Source organism: Ceratosolen solmsi, unplaced genomic scaffold (assembly GCF_000503995.2).
Source record: "Ceratosolen solmsi marchali unplaced genomic scaffold, CerSol_1.0 scaffold6, whole genome shotgun sequence".
In the NCBI taxonomy this organism is placed as follows: domain Eukaryota; kingdom Metazoa; phylum Arthropoda; class Insecta; order Hymenoptera; family Agaonidae; genus Ceratosolen; species Ceratosolen solmsi.
The window spans coordinates 17,292,900-17,318,135 of NW_011948414.1; the positions used below are offsets into that span (position 1 = coordinate 17,292,900).

Here is a 25,236-nt window from a genome sequence, read left to right on the forward strand (position 1 = left end):
TCTCTCTCTCTCTCTCTCTCACTCACTCACTCACTCTCTCACTCACTCTCTCGCTCATTGCTGACTCTTGCTCACGCGCGCCGCGAACCGGATAAATGATGGGAATTACCATATTCATTGCGTTGTTGCGTAGCCGCGTCGTTGCAGGCAAGCCGACGGCCGTATTTGGAGAGCGCGGGCAGATGCTAATATTGAGCCGCGAGGGAGATGGATTGCCGTAGTGCCACGGGAGCACCTAATGCGCGCGACGCCAGTTTGCCTGTCGTCCTGCTCGAGGATCGCTTTTGTACGCGCGCCCGTAAGAGCAGATGCCAGCCTTGGCATTATCACTGTGACTGCGAAACAAGACTTTTTTATTTGTTCACATTAGCTGCCAATGTTTAGCTAATGCGACGCGTACACCTTACATTTTTCACAGACTCGTCTTTACATACACACATACATATATATATATATATATATATATATATATATATGCTTTTTTAGAAACTTGAGTATTTGTCACCATAATGAGGTACTCTTGCTTATTCGAAATAATCATCGATAAGCGTCATTGACGTTCTATTTATTGCGTTCTTAATTTATTACACATTGTATTGCTTTGGAAGTACATTTTTCGATTCGCTTGATAAGGTGCTTCTAGGAGATTCCGAGGTCGGAGATTATTGAGAGATTAGTGAAAATTTCTATGGAGACAGAAGGTGGTATCGCGCGACGAGCAAATACGCAGATATTATAGGCTCGATAAATCGTGGAAGTTGATGTGTGACTCGAATAATGAATTGGTGAGTGAGAAACGATCTCGTGTTTGCGATAAGGTGGCATGATAATGTAACCGATAGATCCTATTTGCGTCTACCGATAGTTTAAAATGGCAATGAATGAGGTTGTGGGCGGAAACGTTTGTTCACCGAGCGATTGTACGTAACATTAGTTTGGCAGCGCGATAAAATGAGCAATTTTCGTTAATTAAAAGTATCAAACGTTCACGAAGACACTTGGCCTCCCATGTTATAAAATACTTCTTGTTTAAAGATCTGTGTCGTCGGTGACACGAATATAATCATGTCTTTCCACTCGTTGTATAAAAATTTAATTGAGCATCTGATAAATATGACACGCACACGCGCACGCCCGCGCGCGCGCATGTAGAATAGTACAGCCCGTAAGCCGGGACCATAAATTAACTTATAAATACGAAACTGGATCGCGGTAACAAATAAAAAATAAAAAGAAAAAAATAAAAAAAAAAAGAAAAAAAAAATAATGTGCGAGCGAGATAGCCGGTGCGTTGAAAATTACTCATAAATCGTATCGAAGAAGAGAGTAGAAGAAGCAAGCGGATCAAGATAAGAGCAAATACACACTGGAAGGCGGAAGAGTAAGGGGTCGGTGGACGAGTGGGAGGAGGTGGTGTAGGAGGAGGTGAAGGAGGAGGCGAAGGAGGATAGAGAAGGCGCAATTACGGGAGAGGGGCGCGCGGCTTTAGCGGGATGATCAAGCGCGCTACGTGTCATTAGCGACTAGTCACCACGGGATTAACGAATATGCCGGCACGTATGTGCCAATATCGGTTTTGTTATGAGAGGGGCATTTCCTTTCCGACGCGCCAAGGCCGTTGGATTTTTCTCACAGTGGAGCGCTCCTCGGCGCTCGAATTAAAAAGGAATACTCGTTGCGTATTCTTAACGGCAATTATCCGTAAGTATGTGCGCGAATGGATACGTAGTGGATACGTAATGGGTACGTGTAGCGGGTACGTAGTGGGTAGGAGACAGACGGATGAATATCGCAATGCGATTGTCGACTCTGCAAACTTGTCCTAATTCTGCTCGTTCATGGGAGCTAATTATTCTGCCTCGCGCAAAGAAAGAGCGCGACCATATACTTTGATAAGGGAGTCTCGCATCGTAAACGATTTTTAATGCTCCTTAAGTGCGCATGATAAAGCGTGCTCTACCTTGCCTACGAGATTCACTTAAACCATCGTAGCTCGCTATTTTCAGTTACTCGTCGCACGTAAAAGGACAGACTGTCGCGAGAGTCATTTGATCCGAATGAAATTGTTAAAAAAAAAGGAAAATAATACTGAGTGATAAAAATATCTCTGATGTGTATCATCGAAGGATATCGCTGCGTAATTTAGATTATATTTAATTTGAAAAAGTATGTTTATTCCATGGACAGCGTTCGGTCAACAATCAAGTTCATATAATTATACTTCTTTTTAACTTTTTTCCCTTTTTTTTTTATCCATTAGGATTTTTTTTTTTTTTTTTTTTTTTTTTTTTTTTTTTTATAAATACTTTTTCCATGCAATTTTTCTTTTATTCCCTCTCCCCCGCCCCTCATTTCATCGAGCGTGCGAACGATATTTGATGTATAATCTTAATTATGGAATTTTGTAAATCTTAAGTTTTGAACAAAAGGGTTCACTTCGTTGCTTATGTTGGCTTAAACAAAAAGAATAGAAGATTTGTGCTTTTTCAAGCACACAAGACGCCCTTTATTATCATTTTCATTGACATTTACAGTTACAATTCTCATCTCAATAAACACGAATAATTAAGAATGTGTTTATTTGCAATAAGCGAGAGTAAGTTTGTTTTTCTTATTTTTTTTTTGTTTTTTTTTTTTTTGTTTTCTCATTGAAATTTAATACAGAATACCTCTTGCGTATTAAATACGGCGGAATATTCGTCTGACTTTTTACTAGAATATTTATTTTGAAAAATTTTATCAAGTTTTTAAGTGTCGGTTAGTAACTCATATATCTATGCATACTACTTCTCAAGTATTAGATTTATCATTATTAAATAGCTTTTGTCGTATTAGGAATATTTGTTCGTTATAATTTGATATTGAAACTTACGATGTTGTTTAAATAAGAAAGAAATTTGACATTCAAGAATTTCTTAGGTAACCAAATTTCTAAGGTGTTTGTATGTTTCTCCACTTTCTTATCAACATATTTTCAAAACATTAAACTTGTGCAGATAATTCATAAACTGCACGATGTATACATAAATATTTATTAAAATTTTAATTACTTAAAGTTCGTAGAAAATTAACGTAATTTTACATGTACTTTGCGATTAATAAAATTCTGTACACGAAGGTGAAATTTATATTGTAATGTACAATACGTATAATACGTATTGATTCTTAGAATTTTACTTGGATAAGCTTAAGTATGACTAATATTTTTCTAAGTACTTATGCGATTAGCTCGAGAGCGTCTTTTTTTTTTTTTATTTTAAATGCCATTCGAAAGTATCTTCTACATGTGGATGCATCGAATAAATATGCAAAATAATTTAGTAAACGACGATACGATTCTTGATTAATTAATATAAAGAAAAGATGATATTCCCTTGAACATATTTACTTGAAGGATTGTAAATAAATTATTGTTATATTTAATAATTTCAATTTTAATATTTTATATTTTCTTATCATTTTATTTAATAAAACTCTCCTTTTAAATTCAATTATCATATGAATATATGTGTATTATCTATTTATATTTATATATTAATACGAAATACTTGGAAAATAATTCATTAATTGATTTGAATTTATATTCCGAAACATTGAAGCTATGAAATTTGAAGGAGTTCGAGTTTTGAAAGTATTTTATCAGTATCACTAAATCATGACAATTATTTTAATTAGTAATTAATTTATTTTACTCATACTGAGCGAATACTTAAATTTACTTTAAATTCCATAAAATTGACAAATGATATTTTTAATTATGCACTTATGCGCTTATACAGAAAATAAAAATACTTACTGTGATTTTTATATATGACTTAGTTCTCAATATCAACACCTTTTATATTTCTCTTATAATCGTTGCTGTAGAGTTGGCTTTATCGTTTCATATATTCACGCTGTACGATGGTATTTCAAATGGATGCCCATAGATGTCTTAATTGCATTATTTATATAATTGTCAGATTGAGTATACATTTAATTCTTTTTTTTTTTGTACAAAGTTAGATATAAGGAAGCGTAAATGAAGGTAAACCAATATATAAATTCAAATATATATATGCATGTAAAGACACACAGAGGGTGGATGAGAGAGAGAGAGAGAGAGAGGGGGGGGCGGGTGGAGGGTTCGGGTGGCTCAAACAACCTAGTCGTCATTTATAAACAGGTGGATGAAAGAAGTGCTGCGCCGTCTGTCCAACGGAATGAAAGGTGAATAGAAGCGATAAGAATCATTGGCAGGGTTGTAATGCTTCGACACGTGGCCCCGGACTTACAACAACCCTTTTCTTTTTCTCCTGAATGTTTGAGAGGCGCGAGGAATACGTGGAGAAAGTCGGTCGCGTGTCGTTTAGCCGTAGCGGTGCTTTGTCGTTCGTGTGTGAATGCACACGTGGGACTCAACTTGGGATATTCTCGTTATTCGAAACCTAAAAAAGTGATCTTGAGAACATGAAACGCTGGGGTGAGGCTATTGTCAGTGAAATAATATTTAAAGTTTGATGTTTAAATTAATGAAAGTCTTATTAATGTTGAGTGTATTAATGAAATTATTATTATTGTATGGTAATGAATGATTTGTGTATGCTGGGTGGATTGTAAATCAATATGTTATAATTCTTAAACAATTAAAATGAAAGTTCTATATATTAAATTATGATTATTATAATGCAAGAAAAATTGGAATAGTACGAATAATTGTACGGACGGATTGTTTTAAAATTTAATTGGAGTGAGGTTAATGCACCCAAGCATTAATAGTTGAAGAGTGAAAATTTAGATTGAAAAAATTGGAGAATTTGTTGGATGTGAATTGTAATATACTTATCAGATAGAATTAGTTGCTTTTACATATTGAAAAATAATATATAACGAAATCCTGAATACAATGATTGAATTCAATTTTGCCACTATTATTTCGAACGTTTAGTAATAACGACGCTATAATGTACAATAAAATAATTATAATTCTGAGGAGGTACTGTGAAAAATGCAGAGGAGGAATAGGGATTGACGGGAGGAGGGATAGATAGGTCGTAAGTGTTACGAGAACGAAAAGGGTTGTAACGCCTGGGTTTTTACTACCTGATCGAACGAGTCTTAGTCACCGAAAGCGAATCTTACGTAATACGAGGTGTCGGGTTCCGAAGATAAGCGAGAAATTAAGAGAGAATAAGACGCACTGCTTGAGCCACCGTCGTTAACCCTTCCTTCCAAAAGCTCCTCGCTTTCTTCTTTTATTGGAAAATTTTTCAGGTCCAGCTTGACCTAACCAAGCTAAGATTAATCTGTCGGCTTTACTTGCCGATGTAACCATATCGCAAATACAAGTAACCGAAGCTACCGTTTCCGTTCTGCAGCTCCATGACGCATCTTCTTTTATTTCCGATTCTCGCGCTTTTCTTATCCCGCTTAGCTCTTATCTACCTATCTTCGCTTCCTTTGGACTTTCTCTGACCTTGCCGAATACATCAAGTCTTATATCTTTTGAAAAGAGCGCGCATTACACTTATGTCACGATAAATTTTAATCCAATGTCCTATAAATTGTATTGCTGAAATTTTATATAAATCTTTGCTTTATTCAAATTTACTTCATATTGAATTAAATTTAAATGACTGAAAATCGAATGGATGAGTGTTCAAAATAGATGGCAACAATTAATAATAGTTTTAATTAATAACAATTACCTATTAATAACAATATCATTGTTGTTATTAATATTATTATTTATAAATTATAATTAAAATAAAAATATTTAACAAACTATCATAAATTTAATACTTTTTTTTTTATTAATTAGTTAAAAACTCATCCATAAAATTTCCAAGCCGTAAAAAACTTGAACTTGATGATTAAAATTATTTAAAAATACTTAAGGCATAATTAGTGACTTTATAATTTACTATATAAAAAATATTATAAATTAATAATTAAAGTTATTACATTATAAGCGATTTAAACTTTGTCGAATTTGTCCCTTCTTTTCTCGATTGTTTTGCTAAAAAAACTTAAATAGAAAAGAAAGAGAAAAATGATCGGATGGATATAAAAACAAAATTATTTAAAACGATATTCATCGCTTTCCAATTTTTTTTTTTTTTTATTTTTTTGATATTTCTATTTTACAACTGTGACGAACTATTATTTTTCAAGCGCACATCGATTGTTCATAACACTCGGCTCGGTTTTTGCATTACATAACAGCTTATTTCCATAGTACATGAAAAATGCATTCGAAGCAACTGGAGCAAAAAGGGAAGGATCTCTTGGCATATATTTTTTCTTCCGTATCTGAGAGAGATCCGTGTGTGAGAGAGAGGTAGAGAGGCGGAGAGGTGGGGTGGGGGATGTGGAGATAGTGATAAATAAAGGGAGAGAGGGGGAGAGAGAGAGAGAGAGAGAGAGAGAGATAGAGAGAGAGAGAGCGATCTTCCGTCAAAGTAAAAGTGATAGGCGGTCGGCAACTGCGACTGCAATCCCTTGCTTATACCACCGGCAAATGCGAGTGAGAAGAGAGAAAGAGAGAGAGTGGAAGCATCGGAACAGGTTGTGCGGGAGTTCCTACCGTACTCGAGCGACCGAAAAGAGCATCGGCCGGGACCCTAACACGAAGAAACCGATTGCGTCACCTAATCTCGATTACGCGCTCGTGGAGGGTCAAGACAAAGAGGCGTTGCACTTCCGACTTTACTCATTATTCACGACCTTTCACTGGCTTCTTCAGGCAATTCTGCATATAAATATGTATATATATATATATATATATATATATATATATATATATATATATACGTACACGCACGCGCGCGCACACACATATACGTGTAGTTGTAATTTGGCAGAATATGAATACATTAGTGCAATAGTCGGCGAGTTGGTAGAACAGTTAACGGAAGCACGTACAGGTGTCGTGAGGTTTGCTCGCGATGCTTGCGTACGACGCTTAAGTTAATCTTATCTGCTGATCTCGGTATTACTTAATATCACGCTTAAAATTTTGTTTAATTTGAGCTATATTTAAATTAAAACAAAATTTTATTTTTAATTAGAAGCGCTGTGAAAATGAAATTTTTTATGTTCGACCTGCGAGTACTGCAGGATGATTCGTATGTTTCATGTTAAAATTAAAGAAGTAAAAAAGGTATCATAGTTACGGGTATGCAGATAATGTGTAGTTTCTATTTTTAAAAATATTCGTCAGTTATAATGTATACGCATGCTAAACAATTATTTGTAAGTAAACTTGAGCATTGATAATATATTATCGTCGAAAATAAGATTTTATTTTATTAACTCTTCCAACAACCATGTTTGCATATCTATGTATATCATCGATAATTCGGTAAAAATGTCGGTTATCTAGAAAGTTACAAATAATTGTCTCTATAATACTAACGGCTTATAACATATAGTAATTAATAAATAATTTGTATCTTAATAATGGAAAATATTATTCGTTAGCATTGAATGTTTTTTTGTTTTTTTGTTTTTGTTTTGTACCATCAGAGTATATTGTGGGATATATACAATTATGGAAATACATTACTTTCTAAATCTTCATCGGTACATATTATATTTTCATAGTCTAAACAAGATAATCACTTTAATGGAGTAGCTTAATTCAATTATTGTAAGTAACTGAACTATAATTACAGTAAAACTCCATTCTATTAAAATTAAAATAATATCACTTTTTTTTTTTTTTATGGTTCGTAATCTTTCTACATTATGAATTTGTCTCACAAATCGTATATGAAGAGCAATAAAATCATACAACGATGAATGCTTTAGTACTATTTAACATTTACAATAACATAAATTCAAAGACTCTTGAATATATTTGACGAATCTCGTGACAATTGGAGTATAAATTCCAACATTCCCTACATCCCATTATAATGATAAGAATGAATTTCTTTAATCGATGACACTATAAATGAAAGCGGAGTAGCGAAAGGGGGGAAAAAAATTTTTTTGGAGCACATGCGAAGTCGCCGACAAAGTTTCTGCACAGCGCAAACAAGCCATCGACTCGTCGAATCGAGTTCTCATATACGCATCTGTTATTTGCCGAGTGACAGCCTCGTAATATCGCGATAATGAATCGCGCCACGATATCAACTGCCTCGCGTATGTATGCGCGATTGCAATCAACTCCTCTTCATATTCTCTCTCTCACTTCTCTCACTTCTCTCACTTTTCTCACTTCTCTCTCCCCCTCCTTCTCTCTCCATCACCCTCTCACTATCTCTCCCATCCCCCCCCCCCTCTCTCTCTCTCTCTCTCTCTCTCTCTAACTCTAACTCTAACTCTAACTCTAACTCTAACTCTCTATCAGTCAACATCTATCGGAAGATGCACGAGTATTAACATTTCGCGCGTTTCTTCCATTTGCATCGAATTTATGTCGACGAGGTTGACACGTCGCTTCCGGTCGCGTCTTCGCGACTGCGCGACCTTTATCTCTGGCCGAGCTAGCCAAGCCTTGGTTTTTCGAGTGACGTGTGCACGTATACGATCGCGAGTAGATAAAATACGGGTACATCGAGCAAAGTCGAAAGCCTGCCGAGAGCATTTTTATTTGCTACGCATGTCGCTCGCTTCCCTCAATTTTTTTTGAGCTGCGTAAGGTGCCTGTCAAACTCTGAACATGATATTCTCGGAATTTGAAATAGGAGAAAATTTAGTTTAGTATCAGCCTGCAATCGCAAATCCGATTTTACTGATAAAAAGCTGAGATACTCGAAATTCATATGGACGATTATTTAATACTGACAATAAGATACTGACGATAAGTAACATGCATTTAGAAAGATGGATCGAGAGTAAAATTCTGAATTTAATATTTAAAATCTCTGATAAGCTAATGCTCGATATTTAGAAACTATAATGTTGTGAAATATAGTATCGGGTAAGTAAAAAAATGTATTACGTTAAACTCAATAGTATAAGAAAACTCGATTTAGTTCACGTATAGAAGCGAAATTAGAAAAAAGTAAACGAACGAAGGTTATGATTTTGTTAGTGTAATAGAATAAGAGTGTTATTAATAATATTATTTACCTTAGTAGATATTAGTCGAGAGTGAGCAATTTATCAAAATAAAGTTCGAATGACTTGAAGTATTTTAATATTCCGTATCCAATGCATTAAAGCGTAATAGACGATGTTGAACGTAAATATCCATTAGCTTCGATTCCTTTCAGAATTTTCATTTTCATCTATAAATTAGGTAGATAAAGGATGCGGATCGAAATAAAATTGTTTACGATTGGAGCTTAAGCAAAAGTGAAAAATTTCCGCGATTTCGAGCGGGAAATCGATCTCGGTGCGTTTCGCTTTTTACGAGCTCTCATCAACAAATACTATCGGAAGAACAGAAAGTTTGCGCGGATGTCGCGAGCGAGACGAGCGGATCAACGACGTCATTGCTCAGTACTTTCACGAATTGAAATACTATCTAATTTCCTGCATGCGGAAGAAACGCCGAGAATAGGATGAGACAGAGAGTGAGTGAGTGAGCGAGAGAGAGAGAGAGAGAGAGAGAGAGACAAAAATTGTTTTTTAAACATTTTTGTTCTGATTCTTGGCATCAAAATGAAAAGAAAATTGTGCATTAAGCGAATGATTCCCACTTTAAATGTACAAAAAGAGAAAAGGACTTGGGGTCAACGAACCATTTTTCGAAGAAGTTGAACCAAACCACGTGTTGATGCTTCAAATCTTTACTTTGTAAATCAATCTAAAATTGATTATTTTTCATTTTTCGCACGTATAATGAAACTTAATGAATCATAAATCTAAAGCACGATAGACATGATCTCTAAGAAATAAAAAAAAAAAAAAACGACGATTATCACGATTTATTTGGAAGATGTGAAGCTCGATGAAGTTTATCTGATAATATCAAAATCTTATACATATTTTTGTTTATGTTACTACCTGAATAAAGACGTATGAAAAAAAATGTTATGAGTGACTTAAGTAAATGCGAGGAAGTGTGTATGCAATAAATCGTTCGAAAAACATTTGAATTTTTTTCATAGATTCGTAGAGGTAAATATGAAAATTCATAATGTTCAAATCAGTTTTAATAAATAAAAAAAAAAAAAAAAAAAAAAAAAAAAAAAATCTTTGCCTTAAGGACACTATTACCGAGTGACTTATTTATCTATAAATTATTTAATTTGTTTTTGTAAATTATTTATCTTAACGCACGCTATTTTAATCCTGGAATTTTATAGTACGAACACAACAATTTTTATTATAAATCTATACGAATCTCGAATAGAGAAACAAATTTCAATAACAACACTAATGATATTGTTATTACTTTATTATATAATAGAACTGTTAATGAAATATTAAATAATAAATTTTTTTAATTGATTTGAAGTAAACAAAAATATATATAACAGCCACGTTATAAACAAACATAATTTTTTTTTCAATAAACCTCTTGAATTGACTATAATGATTAAATGTACAGTAAATAATAATAAAAAAAAAATTAATATTATACTAATAATCAACAATTGTATTAGAGATTATGAATTATTGAAATTTTTTCTAATGATTCATTTCAAGTATGTTATCAATGGCACAGTTATCAATAGAGAATTCTAATAAAACTATTTGCATATTTCATTAATTAAAAACGATTTATATTAGTAATTTTAATTTGTAAATTGACTATATGTATATATAATTTAATAAATTGATGCTACTTAGACAATTTATGTAGTTGTACTGAAATTCAGATAACAGGAACTTTCATCAAGGCGGCTTTATAAATACAAAGTCAATCTCAACAAAAATACTGCACGAATGATTCCTTTTTTTTTTCAATTTAAATACTTCATGTTTTTTAAGACAAGTTTTTTTTTTAGCAGCGAATTTATAAAAAGACACATTGTTAGATTGCATTGTAATGATAAGGGAATAAATAAGTGATTAAAAGTCTTGAGCTTAGATCTAAAAATTACGCGTTAAATATATTCGACTTCGTGATCTTTCTCTTCGTCTCACATATAATTTAGGCTTTTCCTTATCATAGTTTCAAATTGTATACAGATTAAAGCATTACTAAAGCTGATACGCGCTCTTAAAAAACTATTACATTTAATGAATAGATAACGTTTTTTATTTTTTTTTTTTTTTTTTTTTTTTTTTTTTTTTTTTCCAGGCTATGCCTACTCTAAGTGCTTTCGTATAAATTGACAATTTATTTAACGAAAGGGTCGATATTAGATTATTGCCATATTTATCGGAATATAAAACTTTCCAGTTTTAGAATAATAACTTAATCCATGATTGTTCTATCTATGATAATCTTGTATTGTTTATCATATGTTATATTGACAAAATTCCATTATCTTTATCAGCACATTACCTATTGATGACAAAAATTGGCCTATAATTACATACAGTTTGAACATATATCTCCTCGCATATTAAATATAACATGAAAGTAATAATGTCAATGTGATAAAATTATACGCAAATTGAGGATTTTACTGGTATTTGGCATTTATATTTGTGTACTTATATTTGTTTATGTTTTGTTTGTTTGTTTGTTTTTTTTTTTCGAATTCTCTAAATAGTGGCTCTGATAAGACTCTCCGCCGTGCCTGCAACAATAACTTTTCGAACGAGATATGCAAAGTTAGGCAATTTACTAGTGCTCGCAACAATTGCACGTCAGTTCGGCCATCGGCGAGTAATTTCTTTTCCGGACGACATAGTAGTTTTCGAAATAATGCGTAGGAAGTTCGCGTGGATAAAGCATTACGCGCACGGACCCGCCAGCCCAACCTCGTGGCGACAAACGACGAAATGTCGCTGACAATAAGCACGCAAGTCCTGACCCTCGCGCGGAGTGGGCCATAAGGCAATTTACCTAAAATGCGGCTGGGGCACGTCGTTCGCACACCCTGGAGGCGCCGGGGGTTGAGGAAATGTATTCACGATTCCGGCTGCGCGGCGTTCGAGTGCTGCTCGCGCACAAATAATATCCTGGGCTTAATCGCAGTAATAACAGAGCGGACCCCGACGAAGGACGTCGTAAGTCGTAGGCTAGTGGCTTCGGCGCGAAAAGCGAAAGCAGGGATCGCGATTTCGACTGTGCGAAAGTGCGGACTGACCGACTAATAGCCATCATTATCATTATCATTATCATTAACATTATCATCATGATGGTCGTCGTTGTCGTGGTTGTCGTGGTTGTCGTGGTTGTCGTGGTTGTCGTGGTTGTCGTGGTTGTCGTCGTTGTCGTCGTCGTCGTCGTCGTCGTCGTCGTCGTCATTGTCATTGTCATTTATCGTTCATTATCGTACAATTTATTTATTATTTACGGTCGCGTTGTTTATTCGTTATAGACCGTTGATTATTTATCGTATATTACTACACGAGCGCACGCTGGTAGCCATCGTCTTTTCCATGTTTCCTCACTATTAATTTCGACTAGGAATAGCGGATCGGTGGCCGCGTACACGTGTCGTCTCCGCTGAATTCGGATTATTGCGACAAGTCGTCACGAGATTGGTCACGAACCGACTTATCGCGCAAGTAGCGAACTTAAACTGAAATCTATCGTAATTAATTGAATAATTATTTTTGATTTCTCTTGTGATAATTACACGCCATAATGTTCTATTAATCGTGATAATAATAATACGCCGTAATGCGTCTTACGTTGGGAAGCATTGGACATTATAAAATTCTTTTGAGCAAAATAAACTGTGATGTTTGCTAGGGTGTAAATGTTGGTGTACTTACTTGCCTATTGTAATGATAAACGCAAAAAAAAACTAAAAAAAAAAAAAAAAAAAAAAAAAAAAAATTTTTTTATATCAGTTGAATCGATTCGTAAGACCTAATCAATGTTCCAATAATTTCTGGCTTCGATATACAAAAAGCATATAAAATCTAAGTAGTATTATAAGCGCATCTAATTAGTTGCATAATAAGCCCTTATTCATATTATTAAACCATTACCATATTTCACGTGAAATTGCTTACATAAGAGTTTCGCTAGAATTTCTCTTATAAATTTCGCTTATGAAGAAAAACTATGGATATCGAGAATTTTTTTGCATCCCATTCAATTTGATTCAATGCAAATATTTCAAACGATGAGATAATATGGAATAAGGTATTTAATCCGTTAACATCACAATTCTTTGTTTATTCTCTTGAAATGATCTGAAATAGACTCTTTGGAGGATAAATCTTTTTCCAACGACAAAGAATTGTGCACAATTGGATTCGCTGAGATTTACGAGAGTTTAGGGGAAGTTGGCGACGACAAGGCTTCGTTTTCGGATTGATTAAGTCATTCGTTAGATAGTGACGATCGCTATAATCGGACGGTCGTCAGAAAAGAATATTGGGACCAGGTGTCGCTGATTATTTCTCCAAACATGCACGGGAATAATAAAATTATCATTAAGATGGAAAGCCTACGAATTACATAAATTATTATATTTATAGGGGAAAAAGTTGGATAAGAGCTTTGATGTAAAAATTAGCGATACGTGATGTGGCTTTTGAAACGAAATATCGGCATTATCGCAAGCTGAATACAATTAGGGCTAAATTTTCTGAATTTTTTGCGCCCACTCGATTGGATAGCAATGAAATTATCATTACACGGTTTAATCATCGTTTCACAGCTAATAAAATTTTACAATTATGTTAAAAGATAAAAAGATACCGAGTGCTTATCTATTATAAAAATTTGAGATAACTACTTTCAATGCTCAAAAGCGATAAAATCAATAATGCGTTTCTAATGATTTCTTGTATTAATGATAATGTCGCGGCATTATATTAGCTTGTAGCTATTTTTAATTCTGTAATACGAAAATCTGTGGACGAATCTACATCTACATGCAAATATTGACTTGGGTATTATTAAATATTTTAAAAGTACTCGAAATATATTATTAGAAAGCATAATGTTGTATGCGCGCCACCTTTGTGCGCATAATAGCGAGAAACAATAAATGACCGTAAGCATGAAATTTAATTTATATAAGCATTTATAAATAGCTGGCGTGCTTACGCACATTGAAATAAGATAATTTATTAATCAACGTCCTTTAATATCGTTATCAAATTCATACACCTTGTATACAATTATGCAAATGCGAATGGTTTTCTTTTTTTTTCTTTTTTTTTTCTTTTTTTTTTTTATGTTTTTTAAATAGGTATTATTAGATTCGATGAATAGGTCGTTTAAAAACAGCTTTGGTATCGTTTAGGGGGTTTGTTGACAAAAGGTGTGGAGCTTTTTTTAATGGTCCGGTATTAATCAACAAGATCGTGGATTTTTGGATCGGTTTGTGCTATGAATTTTGTAGCCTTTATATTGTCGTAAATCTTTGAAATCTTTCGTATAAAATCGCAGCAATGCCGTATTGTATACGACTAGAGTAGAGGTTCTTTTAGAAAAAAGGGAAATTCACTGCCGACTGGTTTGAGTAAACATTGTCACATGATTACCGATCAGGTTAGTCTTGTATGATCACAAAGCGATACATAATAATACGAGATACACAATAACACGTTACCTAGAATATGGGCCCCCGGACTATTAAAAGAAAAACATCTGACAGTTGCCAAAATGACAAATAATGATATTGGAGATATTGGATAACTTATTAACTAATTGTATTCGGCGAATCGCAACTTACCTATTATTTATCATTTACGAATTTAAATGTCGTTCAAGCATCCTCTAATTATCGACAAACAATAATGCGTATGTGCGCGCGCGCGCTTGCTTGCTTGCTTGTGTCTCGTGTGTCGCGCGTGTCATGTAATCGCAAGCGCATATAAATCGTCGATAAAATAACGTGGAAAAAAGGGTTGTAAAACTTATGATTTTTATAATTAATGTTTTCTACTATTAACGGTCAAGTTGTTCCAAACGGCAAATATAAAACAAATATCCTCCAATCTAAAATAGAAACGGCTGCTCTAAAGTTTCTATCCAATGAATGTTCACGTTTGAATCTGCATCACAGCAGTGTGGTAGTGACTTTGTCAACTCATTAAATTACATTATTTACCTGCGGCATCAACTATTTTAGCCATCGGCAAATGACTTTTATAATACTTTGACAAATCTGCCGCACGAATAATAATGATCGACTATTAATAATAATCGCACGGGCAAATGCCTATTAATTATCGTTCGATGAAACGCGATTTTTAAATAATAAGCCTATAAATAATAGGATGCGCGCACATAATCATATACGACTCATACTCGACTCATTGTCCTCGATAATTCACGCGTGTATCAAGTACTGTGGAGTATATAAAAAGTTTATTCAAGTTTACTCACCGTTCTCGAGTCCTCGAAGAGGACCGCTGGGACTGCCACCGGTGGAGACGCCTTCGTCCTCACTGCCGCTGGAACTTCCCTCGCTGGGGCTATAACTCCTTCTGTTGCCTGCCACCTTGGCTATTTTAGCCAGCACACTGTTCGCGCCATTATTATTATCTTGTTGATGGGCTCGGGCCTGGAGCCTTTCTTGCACGGTTTTGGCCCTGGCTTGGAGCCTCTGCTGCTGGAGCGAGCCGACGGAGAAGTCGAGCGGCTGATCGATATCCGACTGACTTGAGCTTTGCTGCTGAGTCACCGCGACTGTTTGCTGCTGCTGCTGCTGCTGCTGCTGCTGCTGCTGTTGCGGCTGCTGCTGCTGTTGCGGCTGCTGCTGTTGCTGCTGTTGCTGTTGTTGCTGTTGTTGCTGTTGCTGCTGTTGCTGCTGTTGCTGCCTCTGCAATCGGCACAAGGAACTGGATAGACTCTGAGCGGCCGTCTGTCCAATCGCGTTCGGAAGCACTATCGAAGTTATTTGTTGCTGGTCCGATTGCTGATTGATAGCGCCGGTTGACGGACTCCACCACTGATGCCCTCCACCTTGAATCGATCTCCAAACCTCGATGGTGTTATTGTTCGTAGGGCTCGTTTGCTTTTGTTTTTGGAATACGTGCTGTTGCTGTTGCTGCTGCGTCTGCTGATGTGGCTGTTGCTGCTGCTGCTGCTGCTGCTGCTGCTGCTGCTGCTGCTGCTGCTGCTGCTGCTGCTGCTGCTGCTGCTGCTGCTGCTGCTGCTGCTGCTGCTGCTGCTGCTGCTGCTGCTGCTGCTGCTGCTGCTGCTGCTGCTGCTGCTGCTGTTGATGGTGGTGGTGATGATGGTGATGGTGCTGTTGCTGCTGTTGCTGCTGCTGCTGTTGTTGCTGTTGTTGATGCTGCTGTTGCTGTTGCTGCTGATGAGCGGCCATTGCCTCGGCGAGATTGTTGCTGCTCGCAAGGAGATGCATGCTCGGTGTTTGCGTCATCGACGCTGTCAGGGCGAACGGTAGCGGCGGAGGCGATGGACTAGGGTCCGAGAGTCTACGCTGGACACGTCGCTGCTGATGATGTGTTGTCGCACCGCTGAGCGCCGGTTGGGCTCGATGGATTCCAAACTGACTGGACGAGGTAACGTGCTGGCTCTGAGAATTCGGAACCAAGGGCACGATCAAGGGAGGCGGTGGACACTGGCGGACGGTACGCGCGGCTTCCGCGACCCAGCGGCGCACCGCCTCGCTATCAAGGCCCGCCAACCCTGCGGTCTTCGTCTTGGCTGCTGTGACTGCCGCCAAACCGAGCTGGTGATGCTGCTGCAGGAGATGCTGATGATGTTGGTGGAGTTGGTGCTGCTGCTGTTGCTGCTGCTGATGTAGTTGCTGTTGCTGCGGCTGTTGCTGTGATTCTTGCTGATGCTGATGTTGTTGTTGTTGTTGCTGTTGCTGTTGCTGCTGTTGCTATTGCTGCTGCTGCTGCTGCTGCTGCTGCTGATGATGCTGCTGATGCTGATGCTGATGCTGATGCTGATGCTGATGCTGATGATGAAGGTGCCTGTGGTGCTCTAGGAGCGCCAGGCCGCCCTTCTCGTTCAGCGAGCCGGGCAACGCCAGCACCCCGGTGCCCGCCACCGCGGCGACTTTGGTTACCGTTGGGCCGCCGCTACCCCCGAAGACGCCCAACGCCGCGAAATCCAACGTGACTGGGCTACGGAGAGCGCGAGGTCGCCCCGGACTCCTCGGTACGCTCCTGGCTCGGCGTCGCTTCGGGCTCGTCTCCTGGATGGTCGATGATCACCTCTTGACCGCGCGAGTCTCGGCCGAAGCACTGGGCTCACCCCGCGTCACCTCGCGCTCATAAGTGTCACAGGTCGGTAATACGTAATCCGCGAGCTCGTTGTCCTGAGGTCCTGCGCCGCGACGAGGCAGTCGGCATCACTGCAGGCGCGCTCACGGACACGAGGGTAGCCGTTCGCCAGCGAGAACCAGCGTCCCGCGCACTTGCGTGGCGCGTTCACCAGTCTAGGCTCGAGTGTCCCGCGCACCTGTCGCCATCCATGCCCGTGTGTGCCACGGCCTCGGGATTCCCCCTCGGCTGTCGATCACGCGCACTTGCACACTCGTAGGCTCTCCGGTTCCCGTTCGGGAGGCCAATGTCACTTTCAGTATCAATGAACGCCGGAGTTAGCAGCCTCGCTGTCAACGGCACAATACCCCTCGCGCTCCTTCGGCCGTTCAGGGCGCATACGGGACGGTACGGGAACGAGGCTCGGCACTGCGTGTCCGCGTCGCGCAACGCGTTTCTTCGAGCACGTCGGGGATGGTCCGCTTGTATCGTTAACGGAAGTGCGAATGGGAGAGAGCAACAACGACGAGCACGGGGTGACGACGACGGCGGCGGCGGCGACGGCGGCGGCGACGGCAAAGGCGGTTAGTAGATGCTGTCGCGTGCATGTGTGCAGCTACACTAGAGGCACTAAGCCGGCCGAGGCGCACACGGACGTCGGCAGCTCGAGCTCAGCTCTCACTCTCTTGCTCGTGCGCGCTCTCTCTCTCTCTCTCTCTCTCTCTCTCTCTCTCTCTTACACGGTGTATGGCCGAGGTGGGGGAGTCGAGACGGCACGGCACGGGCGCGCGAGCGCGCGCGCGCGGTTGCGCGACAGAGAGGGAAGCGGTCGCACTATCGAACTGCCCTGGTGGGAAAGAGAAGGGAGCCTAGTGCGGGTCGCCGCTATCGAAGGTAGCGAGAGAGAGAGAGAGAGAGAGAGAGAGAGAGAGAGAGAGAGAAAGACAGCGAACGAGCCGGTGGACTCGGCGGCGCGACGAGGGCACCCGCGCGCATTCTGCCTTGTGTCGCTCTGGTGGGGGTAGAGCGCGTGCGTCGGTGGGGAAGTGCGGGGCCAATGGTCGCGGACCGCGAGATCGCCGGTCACGCCCACGGTGTGCGAGCGCGAAGCAAATCGCGAATCCTGCTTATTTCTTCGCGGTGCTGAGTGATAGAGAAGGAGCGACAGAGTGGCATGGAAGTTGAAAGTTGGTGGTGGATTCGCGGCACTCGTATTTAAAGGGAGAGGGTTGTTTATTTACATATCGTTGATAAAAACCTGGACCTGGGGATGTTGGATCGATCGGCGTATTAAACGAGCAGCTCTCGTGTGCCATGGAAACAATTTGATTGTCGATGATTTCTTGATGATTCTCGATTGAACAGGGCCGTGGATATTATATGTCCGGTGCTAAGGGACGTATATTATTGATGGTAATCTAATATCATAATTATTAAATGAAATTCATGATAATACATCTTTATGGGAAGAGGGGAAGTGGGGAGGGGGGGGGGGGTTATATAAAGACAATTAGAGTGACAATGATAGTACCTAACGAAGTAATGAACGATCGATTAAATTTACAATGGTTGTTAACAAAATTTCTATAATGGCAAAAAAAAAAGAAAAAAAAAAGAAAAAAAGCTAAGGAACGAAAATAAAATTTTGTACTACATATGAAAAGTTTGGTACGTAAGTACGCATTCATTTATGTGGGTGTGTATGTATGCAGGTATAATACATTATATCGATTATTTCCACTATTTAATAAATAAATGTATTTTCCAGCGGTAAAAGTTTATGGCTGCTAGTAAGACTTTCTCCTCCCAGCCATCGCGATACACAAAAACATTAAAGTAATGATTTTCACTCGTATACGGCTATGTAGTGGATATTCTTACAAGCTCGATGCAATAATCGTACGTAGCCATAAATATAAGTATTGGCCACAAATAAACTTCGTCAAATTACAGTTGAAGGCATATCGAATAACAACGTTTTAAATTTCCCTTCTAAAACACATCCATCCATCGTTGGAAATCGATCTGCTCTCATTCTCCACATTTCCCAATAATTAAGGCCTTCCCTTTGTCGAATTTAGCGATCTCGCACATTATGATCGATGGTGTCGCTTGAGCATGCGAAAGGGTTTAATGCCCGAGGGAAGTGGCAAAATAAGCGACGATGATCGACGAAGCGGAACGACGATGATTCACGCAGCTGAAAAAAAAATATAGTGAACACGCTCCACGTGGCCGCGGCGCATACGCTTTTCCCGGTTGTCGACGCTGCACGGGAGATGGATGTGGAGGATGGAGACTCTTGCCGATGTCATGCTCTCTGTGCCTGACTCCGAGCTGATACGGAAAAGATAGAGTCAATGGAATTAGCTAGGGGTGCTGGCACTCGGAGCTCTCTCCCTTTATCGAGCCGACCACCCATGCGAGAGATCGGAAAATTCTTCACAACGTACACCTTAAGCTGTGTGTACTCGGCTCAAAGGAAGAGAGAGAGAGAGAGAGAGAGAGAGAGAGAGAGAGAGAGTGAGAGACAAAGTATATTGGTCATTCGATAGCTCTCGAATAGACAATATCGAGATATTTTTACTGCCGAAAATGCTCCAAGTCTAACCTTCTAACCTAGACGAAACAGTCTTTTTTTACACATTCGCTCCTGTTCTCGTTACGCCAGAGCCGCGCAAATTTTCCCCTTTAACCCTTTGTTTCCCAATGCTAAAAGCCACCATCGCAGCGTGCCCTTTCATAAAAAATATGCCACACGAGTCAAGTAAAATATTCGTACCGAGATTCAAAGTGTTTACAGGTGGTTGTTTAACTTGCCCTTTTAACGAATAAATTACCTGATTTATCGTCTAGTATTAATCATAAATCGACAAATTGGTTATTCAGATCTTAATGATACCTTTAATGGCTGCTTAGGGCATAATTATAGCGCATTGACGCCTACTCATCCTATCTATCCGATGAATAGTTTAACAATGCACAAGATTCCATACGGTTTCCATAATCCATAGAGAAAATAATCCTCGACGAGGAATGCTAAAGAAAAGCGAAAGGTTAAGTAAAGTAATTTTACGCAGTAATGGCCGGTTGATTTTAAATTCAGTAACGGTCGATCGCCGGTCGAGAGGCGGCGTAAAACGACAAGAGGGAAAGCTCAGCGTCAGGTACATCGTATCCCAGTCTCGACTTTCAACGACCTACAAGATAAGGGGTGCGCCCGAGAGCAGCCGAGCCCCCCCTCCCTCCCTCCCCACCCACTGCACCGGGCACATTTTTTTTGCCCGCCCGCTCCCCCCACCCGCATATTACCATACGGCGGCGATTCGCCGATGCCCCGTATTCCGCTATTTGAATGCGAGGTGAGCGCAACGCCCTCGCGCTACTCCGGCCGCTTTAAAGCCTCGCGTTATTGGTCACGAAGAAAGGCGCGGCGCTATCGCAACCCCTCTGTAGTATCACCCCGACGGCTCGAGCTTTCCTCGCTTTTACCTCCCTACCCCCTTCTACCAATCCCTCCCTCTCCCCCGGGGTGCTCCACCAAGGGCGCGCTCCCTCCCGTCCTCTCGCTCGCTCTCACTCCATCAGACGATCACTCTCCCTCTATCGGCGCTAACTCCATCTCCGTCTCTCGTCCCTTTCTCAAGAGCTCGAGGCGCGCATCTCCCTATCGCTCATACGCTATCATATTTTCATGCAGAGGGGCGCGGGCGAGCCAACCCACGGGTATTTGAATCCGGGGAGGAATGCGCAAGACTGGAGCGAAGTCGTCTCGTGCCACGTACAGGGAGGGGGTCGCGCGAAAGGTGTTTTAAAGTGCCTCTTATTGGTCATAGGAAAGCGCCCCAGCCGCCCCTTTCTCCACGAGCTTTCTCTCTTACACTCTTTTTTTCCTCCTGTCCCGACTGGCCCTCCACCTCTTCACCATCAACTCTCTCTGCTCCTTGCTATTCCATCCCTTTCCCCGCATATAGTCACTCTCCCTCTCTCACTCTCACTCTCACTCTCTCTCTCTCTCTCTTTCTCTCTCTCTCTCTCTCTCTGCCTCGCTCGTCTTTCGCATGCTTGCCAATATGTGTATATCGTGTTCTTCCCTTCTTAAGGTGCTTCACACTGCTGTATCTAAAAAATAAATGTAATTACATTGAGAAATTTTTGCAATTTTTTTTGAAGAAAAGAAACCTTTGTTATTTGGGGTTTATTTGGACCAATGATATTGCTTAATTATTAGGATATCACGGATTTTGTACAGATACGTCGAGTCGAATAGTTATGATAATTTAAATAAATATTAATGCCAAATGCTGGGCGGACTTTTTTTTTATCTTTTCCTTAAATAGGTAAACGAAACGAAATTCTCTGAATTTCATTACCATTGTACATTGCGAGTACTTATGTTATTAGCATCCCGTTTCAATTAATTTTTAAAATATCTATAATTTCTAATCTAAAGTAATCTCTTGTTTCCAAATTTTAATCATCTTTTACATACTCGAAACATTATTGTGAACATTAATTATTTAGATATTACGACGTGTTCGACATCGTCTTGTATTGAATATTTTTTTATTTTTTTTTTTTTTGAAAATTTTTTTAATACTATAATACACGATTTGAATACACAATAACCAGTCCAATATATTTTGAAACGAAATAAAAACAACAACAATAAAAGAAAAATAGAATTTCAGAAACTATAGTATTATTATTGTAAATGAAGTACAATAAAAATAACCAACGTTTAATTTGATAATTAAGCATCGATTATTATAATTGGTTAATGATTATTATTTGGAAAAATGATTACAGCAGTTTTCCTAACTCACAATGTGCAATCCCCCTTACTCGGTCAAATTTCCTCCTGTTTTTCTTATTCCTTCTCCTCTTTTTCTCATCGAGTATCCCTTTCTGTCTCCCTCCGACTCCCTCCCTCTCCCTACCTCTCCCTCCCGCTCCCTCCCGCTCCCTCCCGCTCCCTCCCTCTCACTCTCTCTCTCTCTCACACACACACACTCATTTTCTCACATACACACACACTCTCTCTCTCTCTCTCTCTCTCTCTCTCTCTCTCTCGCTTCCTCTCTTCATCATCATCACCACGTAACGTTTATCTCTTTCTCTCGCGCTCGGCTTCCATACGTACAATCCTCTATCGTCCTCTTAAGATCGAGGGAATTTACCCCGAGGACGACAGAGACGGACTCTGCTTTTTCCCCTCCATCGTAGCACCCGAATCTCGACGCGCGCACGCGAAAAGCCAGTGGTGGGATTTCTCCGATTTTTCCTTCAATCCTCTTGCCTTTCTCTCATGCTTCTGATGGTTACTTGGGTGAGTGTAAGCGAGAGAGACGACAAGGGAGATTCTTAGGGAGGGAAACGGCCCGCGTATTGATTTTAATGATGCTCCCCCCCCCCCATACACACACACACACACACACACACAAACACACAAAAACACCCCCACCCCCTCACCCGCCCCCTGACTGACCCCTCCCATCACCCATCCCACTTACGTGTTTTACCCCAACGTAAGGATCTTTCCGTCTTTCTTAGATGAAAGCTACTACGCCCCTGCTTTTCATCTTTCTTCGTGGTATGGGAGTGCACATGAATTGGAAGAGGCGCGAATAATATCTATGCGTTCTAATTCTTTGCTATCTAAATGCGAGATCGTAAATTGCTTCTGCAACTGTTAAATGTTGCTTCAATGCATTGAGTAAGGCATTGTAGACATTGTAGATTGAATTATGTATAATGTAATTTGTCATTTCCGGCGCACTTGCTTTTTCACCTCTTCGAATATATCATCATAATTTTACTTTAATTCACCTAATGTTCTAAAGTCATTTATTAGCAAATTTCCATATTTTTAATTTAATATCATAATATTTTAAAAAGACTATTTGTTACTTTTATATATACTATGAGATATTAGTAGCCTTTACTTTCAAGCTACGAAGAATATTCGATCTTTAATTCGCCAGCATTTAAATAGAATCTCAGTATTATTGGCATTATTATTAACTAATATTTATTAAATAATCCTAAATAAGGGGATATTTTTTTTAATAAAATTGCAATATAACGAATTGTAGGAACTATACGCGTGCAGTCTCGTTGTATATTACCTATTCTCCATCGTTTCTTCATTAATTCGGCTCAACGATAAATGTTCGCGATTGCCAGTTATTATTTTGCTTTTTTTTTCTTTTTTTTCTTTTTTTCTTTCAAATACGAGCATCTATTTCCATAGCATTTGCCGCTATACCATCGTTACTTGCAATATACATAAAAGTCAAGAATTTTATTTGCTGGTGAGATAGTTTGTTCAACTCGCAATTCCAACAACGAGATTGATCATCGCGAAGCGAGGGTATTGATAGGACAACGTCAGCATTAATATTTAATTTTCCATGTACGCGTTTATTCATAATAATTCATTGACATGGGATAGAGTATTAAACCGCTGGAATGCAGTGAAAAAGCATTGGGTATTTAAAAACATATGTCTAAGTAGATCGAGCTCGTAAAATCCGTAGGTCCCGTGATTAAGATTGGATTTTAATCGACAAAGGCTGTTTAGAAGGGAATATAATGTACGGGAAGCGTAACGCGAATCATAGGCATTTGTACTTATCCCCAGGAGTGTTGGAAGGGACTTTAAAATCCACTATCAATCATAGGGGTAATTAATTACTTGTCGGAGAGCTCCCAGAGGAAAAAAGTCAAGTGCCGCGGCAAACCATCCCCATTGGCATCAAAGAGTTGTGCGGCCAACCCTAATCTGAATACAGTAGGCACGTCAGAATCTAACCCTTGTTCGTGCGTGGCAATGCGCCCAGGATATTCGGGGCCTCCCTTCGTGGCCGTGGTAATCGTCGTCGCTTACGAGACCATTTGCATGATACGCAACCCGAGGCAGGTGTCCCCTTTAACTCTACTACTTCGTACGAGGTGCGGCGAGGCGGTGGGTTTACCTGCGCCTCTGTCAAAGCGCATAAAAGTACTTCCGAATGTACAGGAACTTGGCGCGACGTATACCTGTGCCGGAGGATTGCCGAGACAGGTAAGCCCTTGTTGGTGTACCTTTACCGCTGGCTGGATAATCGCGCGGCTCCCGATTCCCTCTTAAGCCTCCTCCAGATTTTATTTCCTTCCTTCATCTCGATGCACATTACTTTTGCTTTAATGCATATTCCTTTCGAGCTTTGGCATCTGGCCTTGTTACGACATTCGTACTGACGGTCTTTAGCTATTGTATCACCAATGTTATAAATACAATTTATTCAATAGATTCCTAACTATTTCGTCTCCAATGTCTCGAATAAACACTCCCTTGCTGCATACGCTATCATTATTATGTCACTTGTTTTATTTTTTTTTTTTTTTTTTTTTTTTATTTCGGGGTCTCTCAGACGCTACTACATTAGGCACGCAATTATAATTAAATAATTATAGGTGAACTGTTTGAACGATTTTGAGATTTTGAGATGAAGGAATGGCTAAAGTAACGTCATGTCACTATTGCAGTTGATTATCAAGAAATATTCATATGAGAATCTTTAAAGTGGACTTTTCGACATACGAACTTGTCTATTCCAAAAATTCATAATGCCTACTTAACTTAGAATAACTCATTGGAGTTGAAGAGCAAATACAAAAAAGTTAGAGTACTATGATATAATAGAAGAGCAGCGTGTCCTTCCTTCGGTATTTTATATATACTGCAACTTGTAATAATTCAATAGTTGCGATTGAAGTGATTCTAGACTAATCTAGATAAATGTAAAATAACGTTGTAACGTCCATTAAATTATTCGTTTCGCTTTGGAAATTTGAAGAAGATAAAAAATCAATTTTTCAATATCTTGAAGCGTGTTTTTTTTATTTTTTTTTTTTTTTATTTTTTTTTTTGTTTCATATTTATTAAGATTCATAAGGCATTGAAAATCAGTCCATGAGTTATAGAGACTTGATGATATATATTTTTGTATTTACATGTGACTTTTTTGGTGGCTCGATTAACTTAAT

At 39.1% G+C, this 25,236-nt stretch overlaps 1 protein-coding gene across 1 annotated transcript in view; it reads right to left on the reverse strand.

Moving 5' to 3' along the window:
- Positions 1 to 25,236, reverse strand: part of LOC105368515 (uncharacterized) — a 213,967-nt gene that overhangs the window by 175,153 nt on the left and 13,578 nt on the right. Inside the window, exons 2-3 of the mRNA XM_011507528.1 lie at positions 16,299 to 16,768; positions 15,353 to 15,608 (exon numbers count right to left, since the gene is read on the reverse strand). Coding sequence (XP_011505830.1) covers positions 15,353 to 15,608; positions 16,299 to 16,768 — 726 coding nt within the window. The remainder of the gene's footprint in view (positions 1 to 15,352; positions 15,609 to 16,298; positions 16,769 to 25,236) is intronic.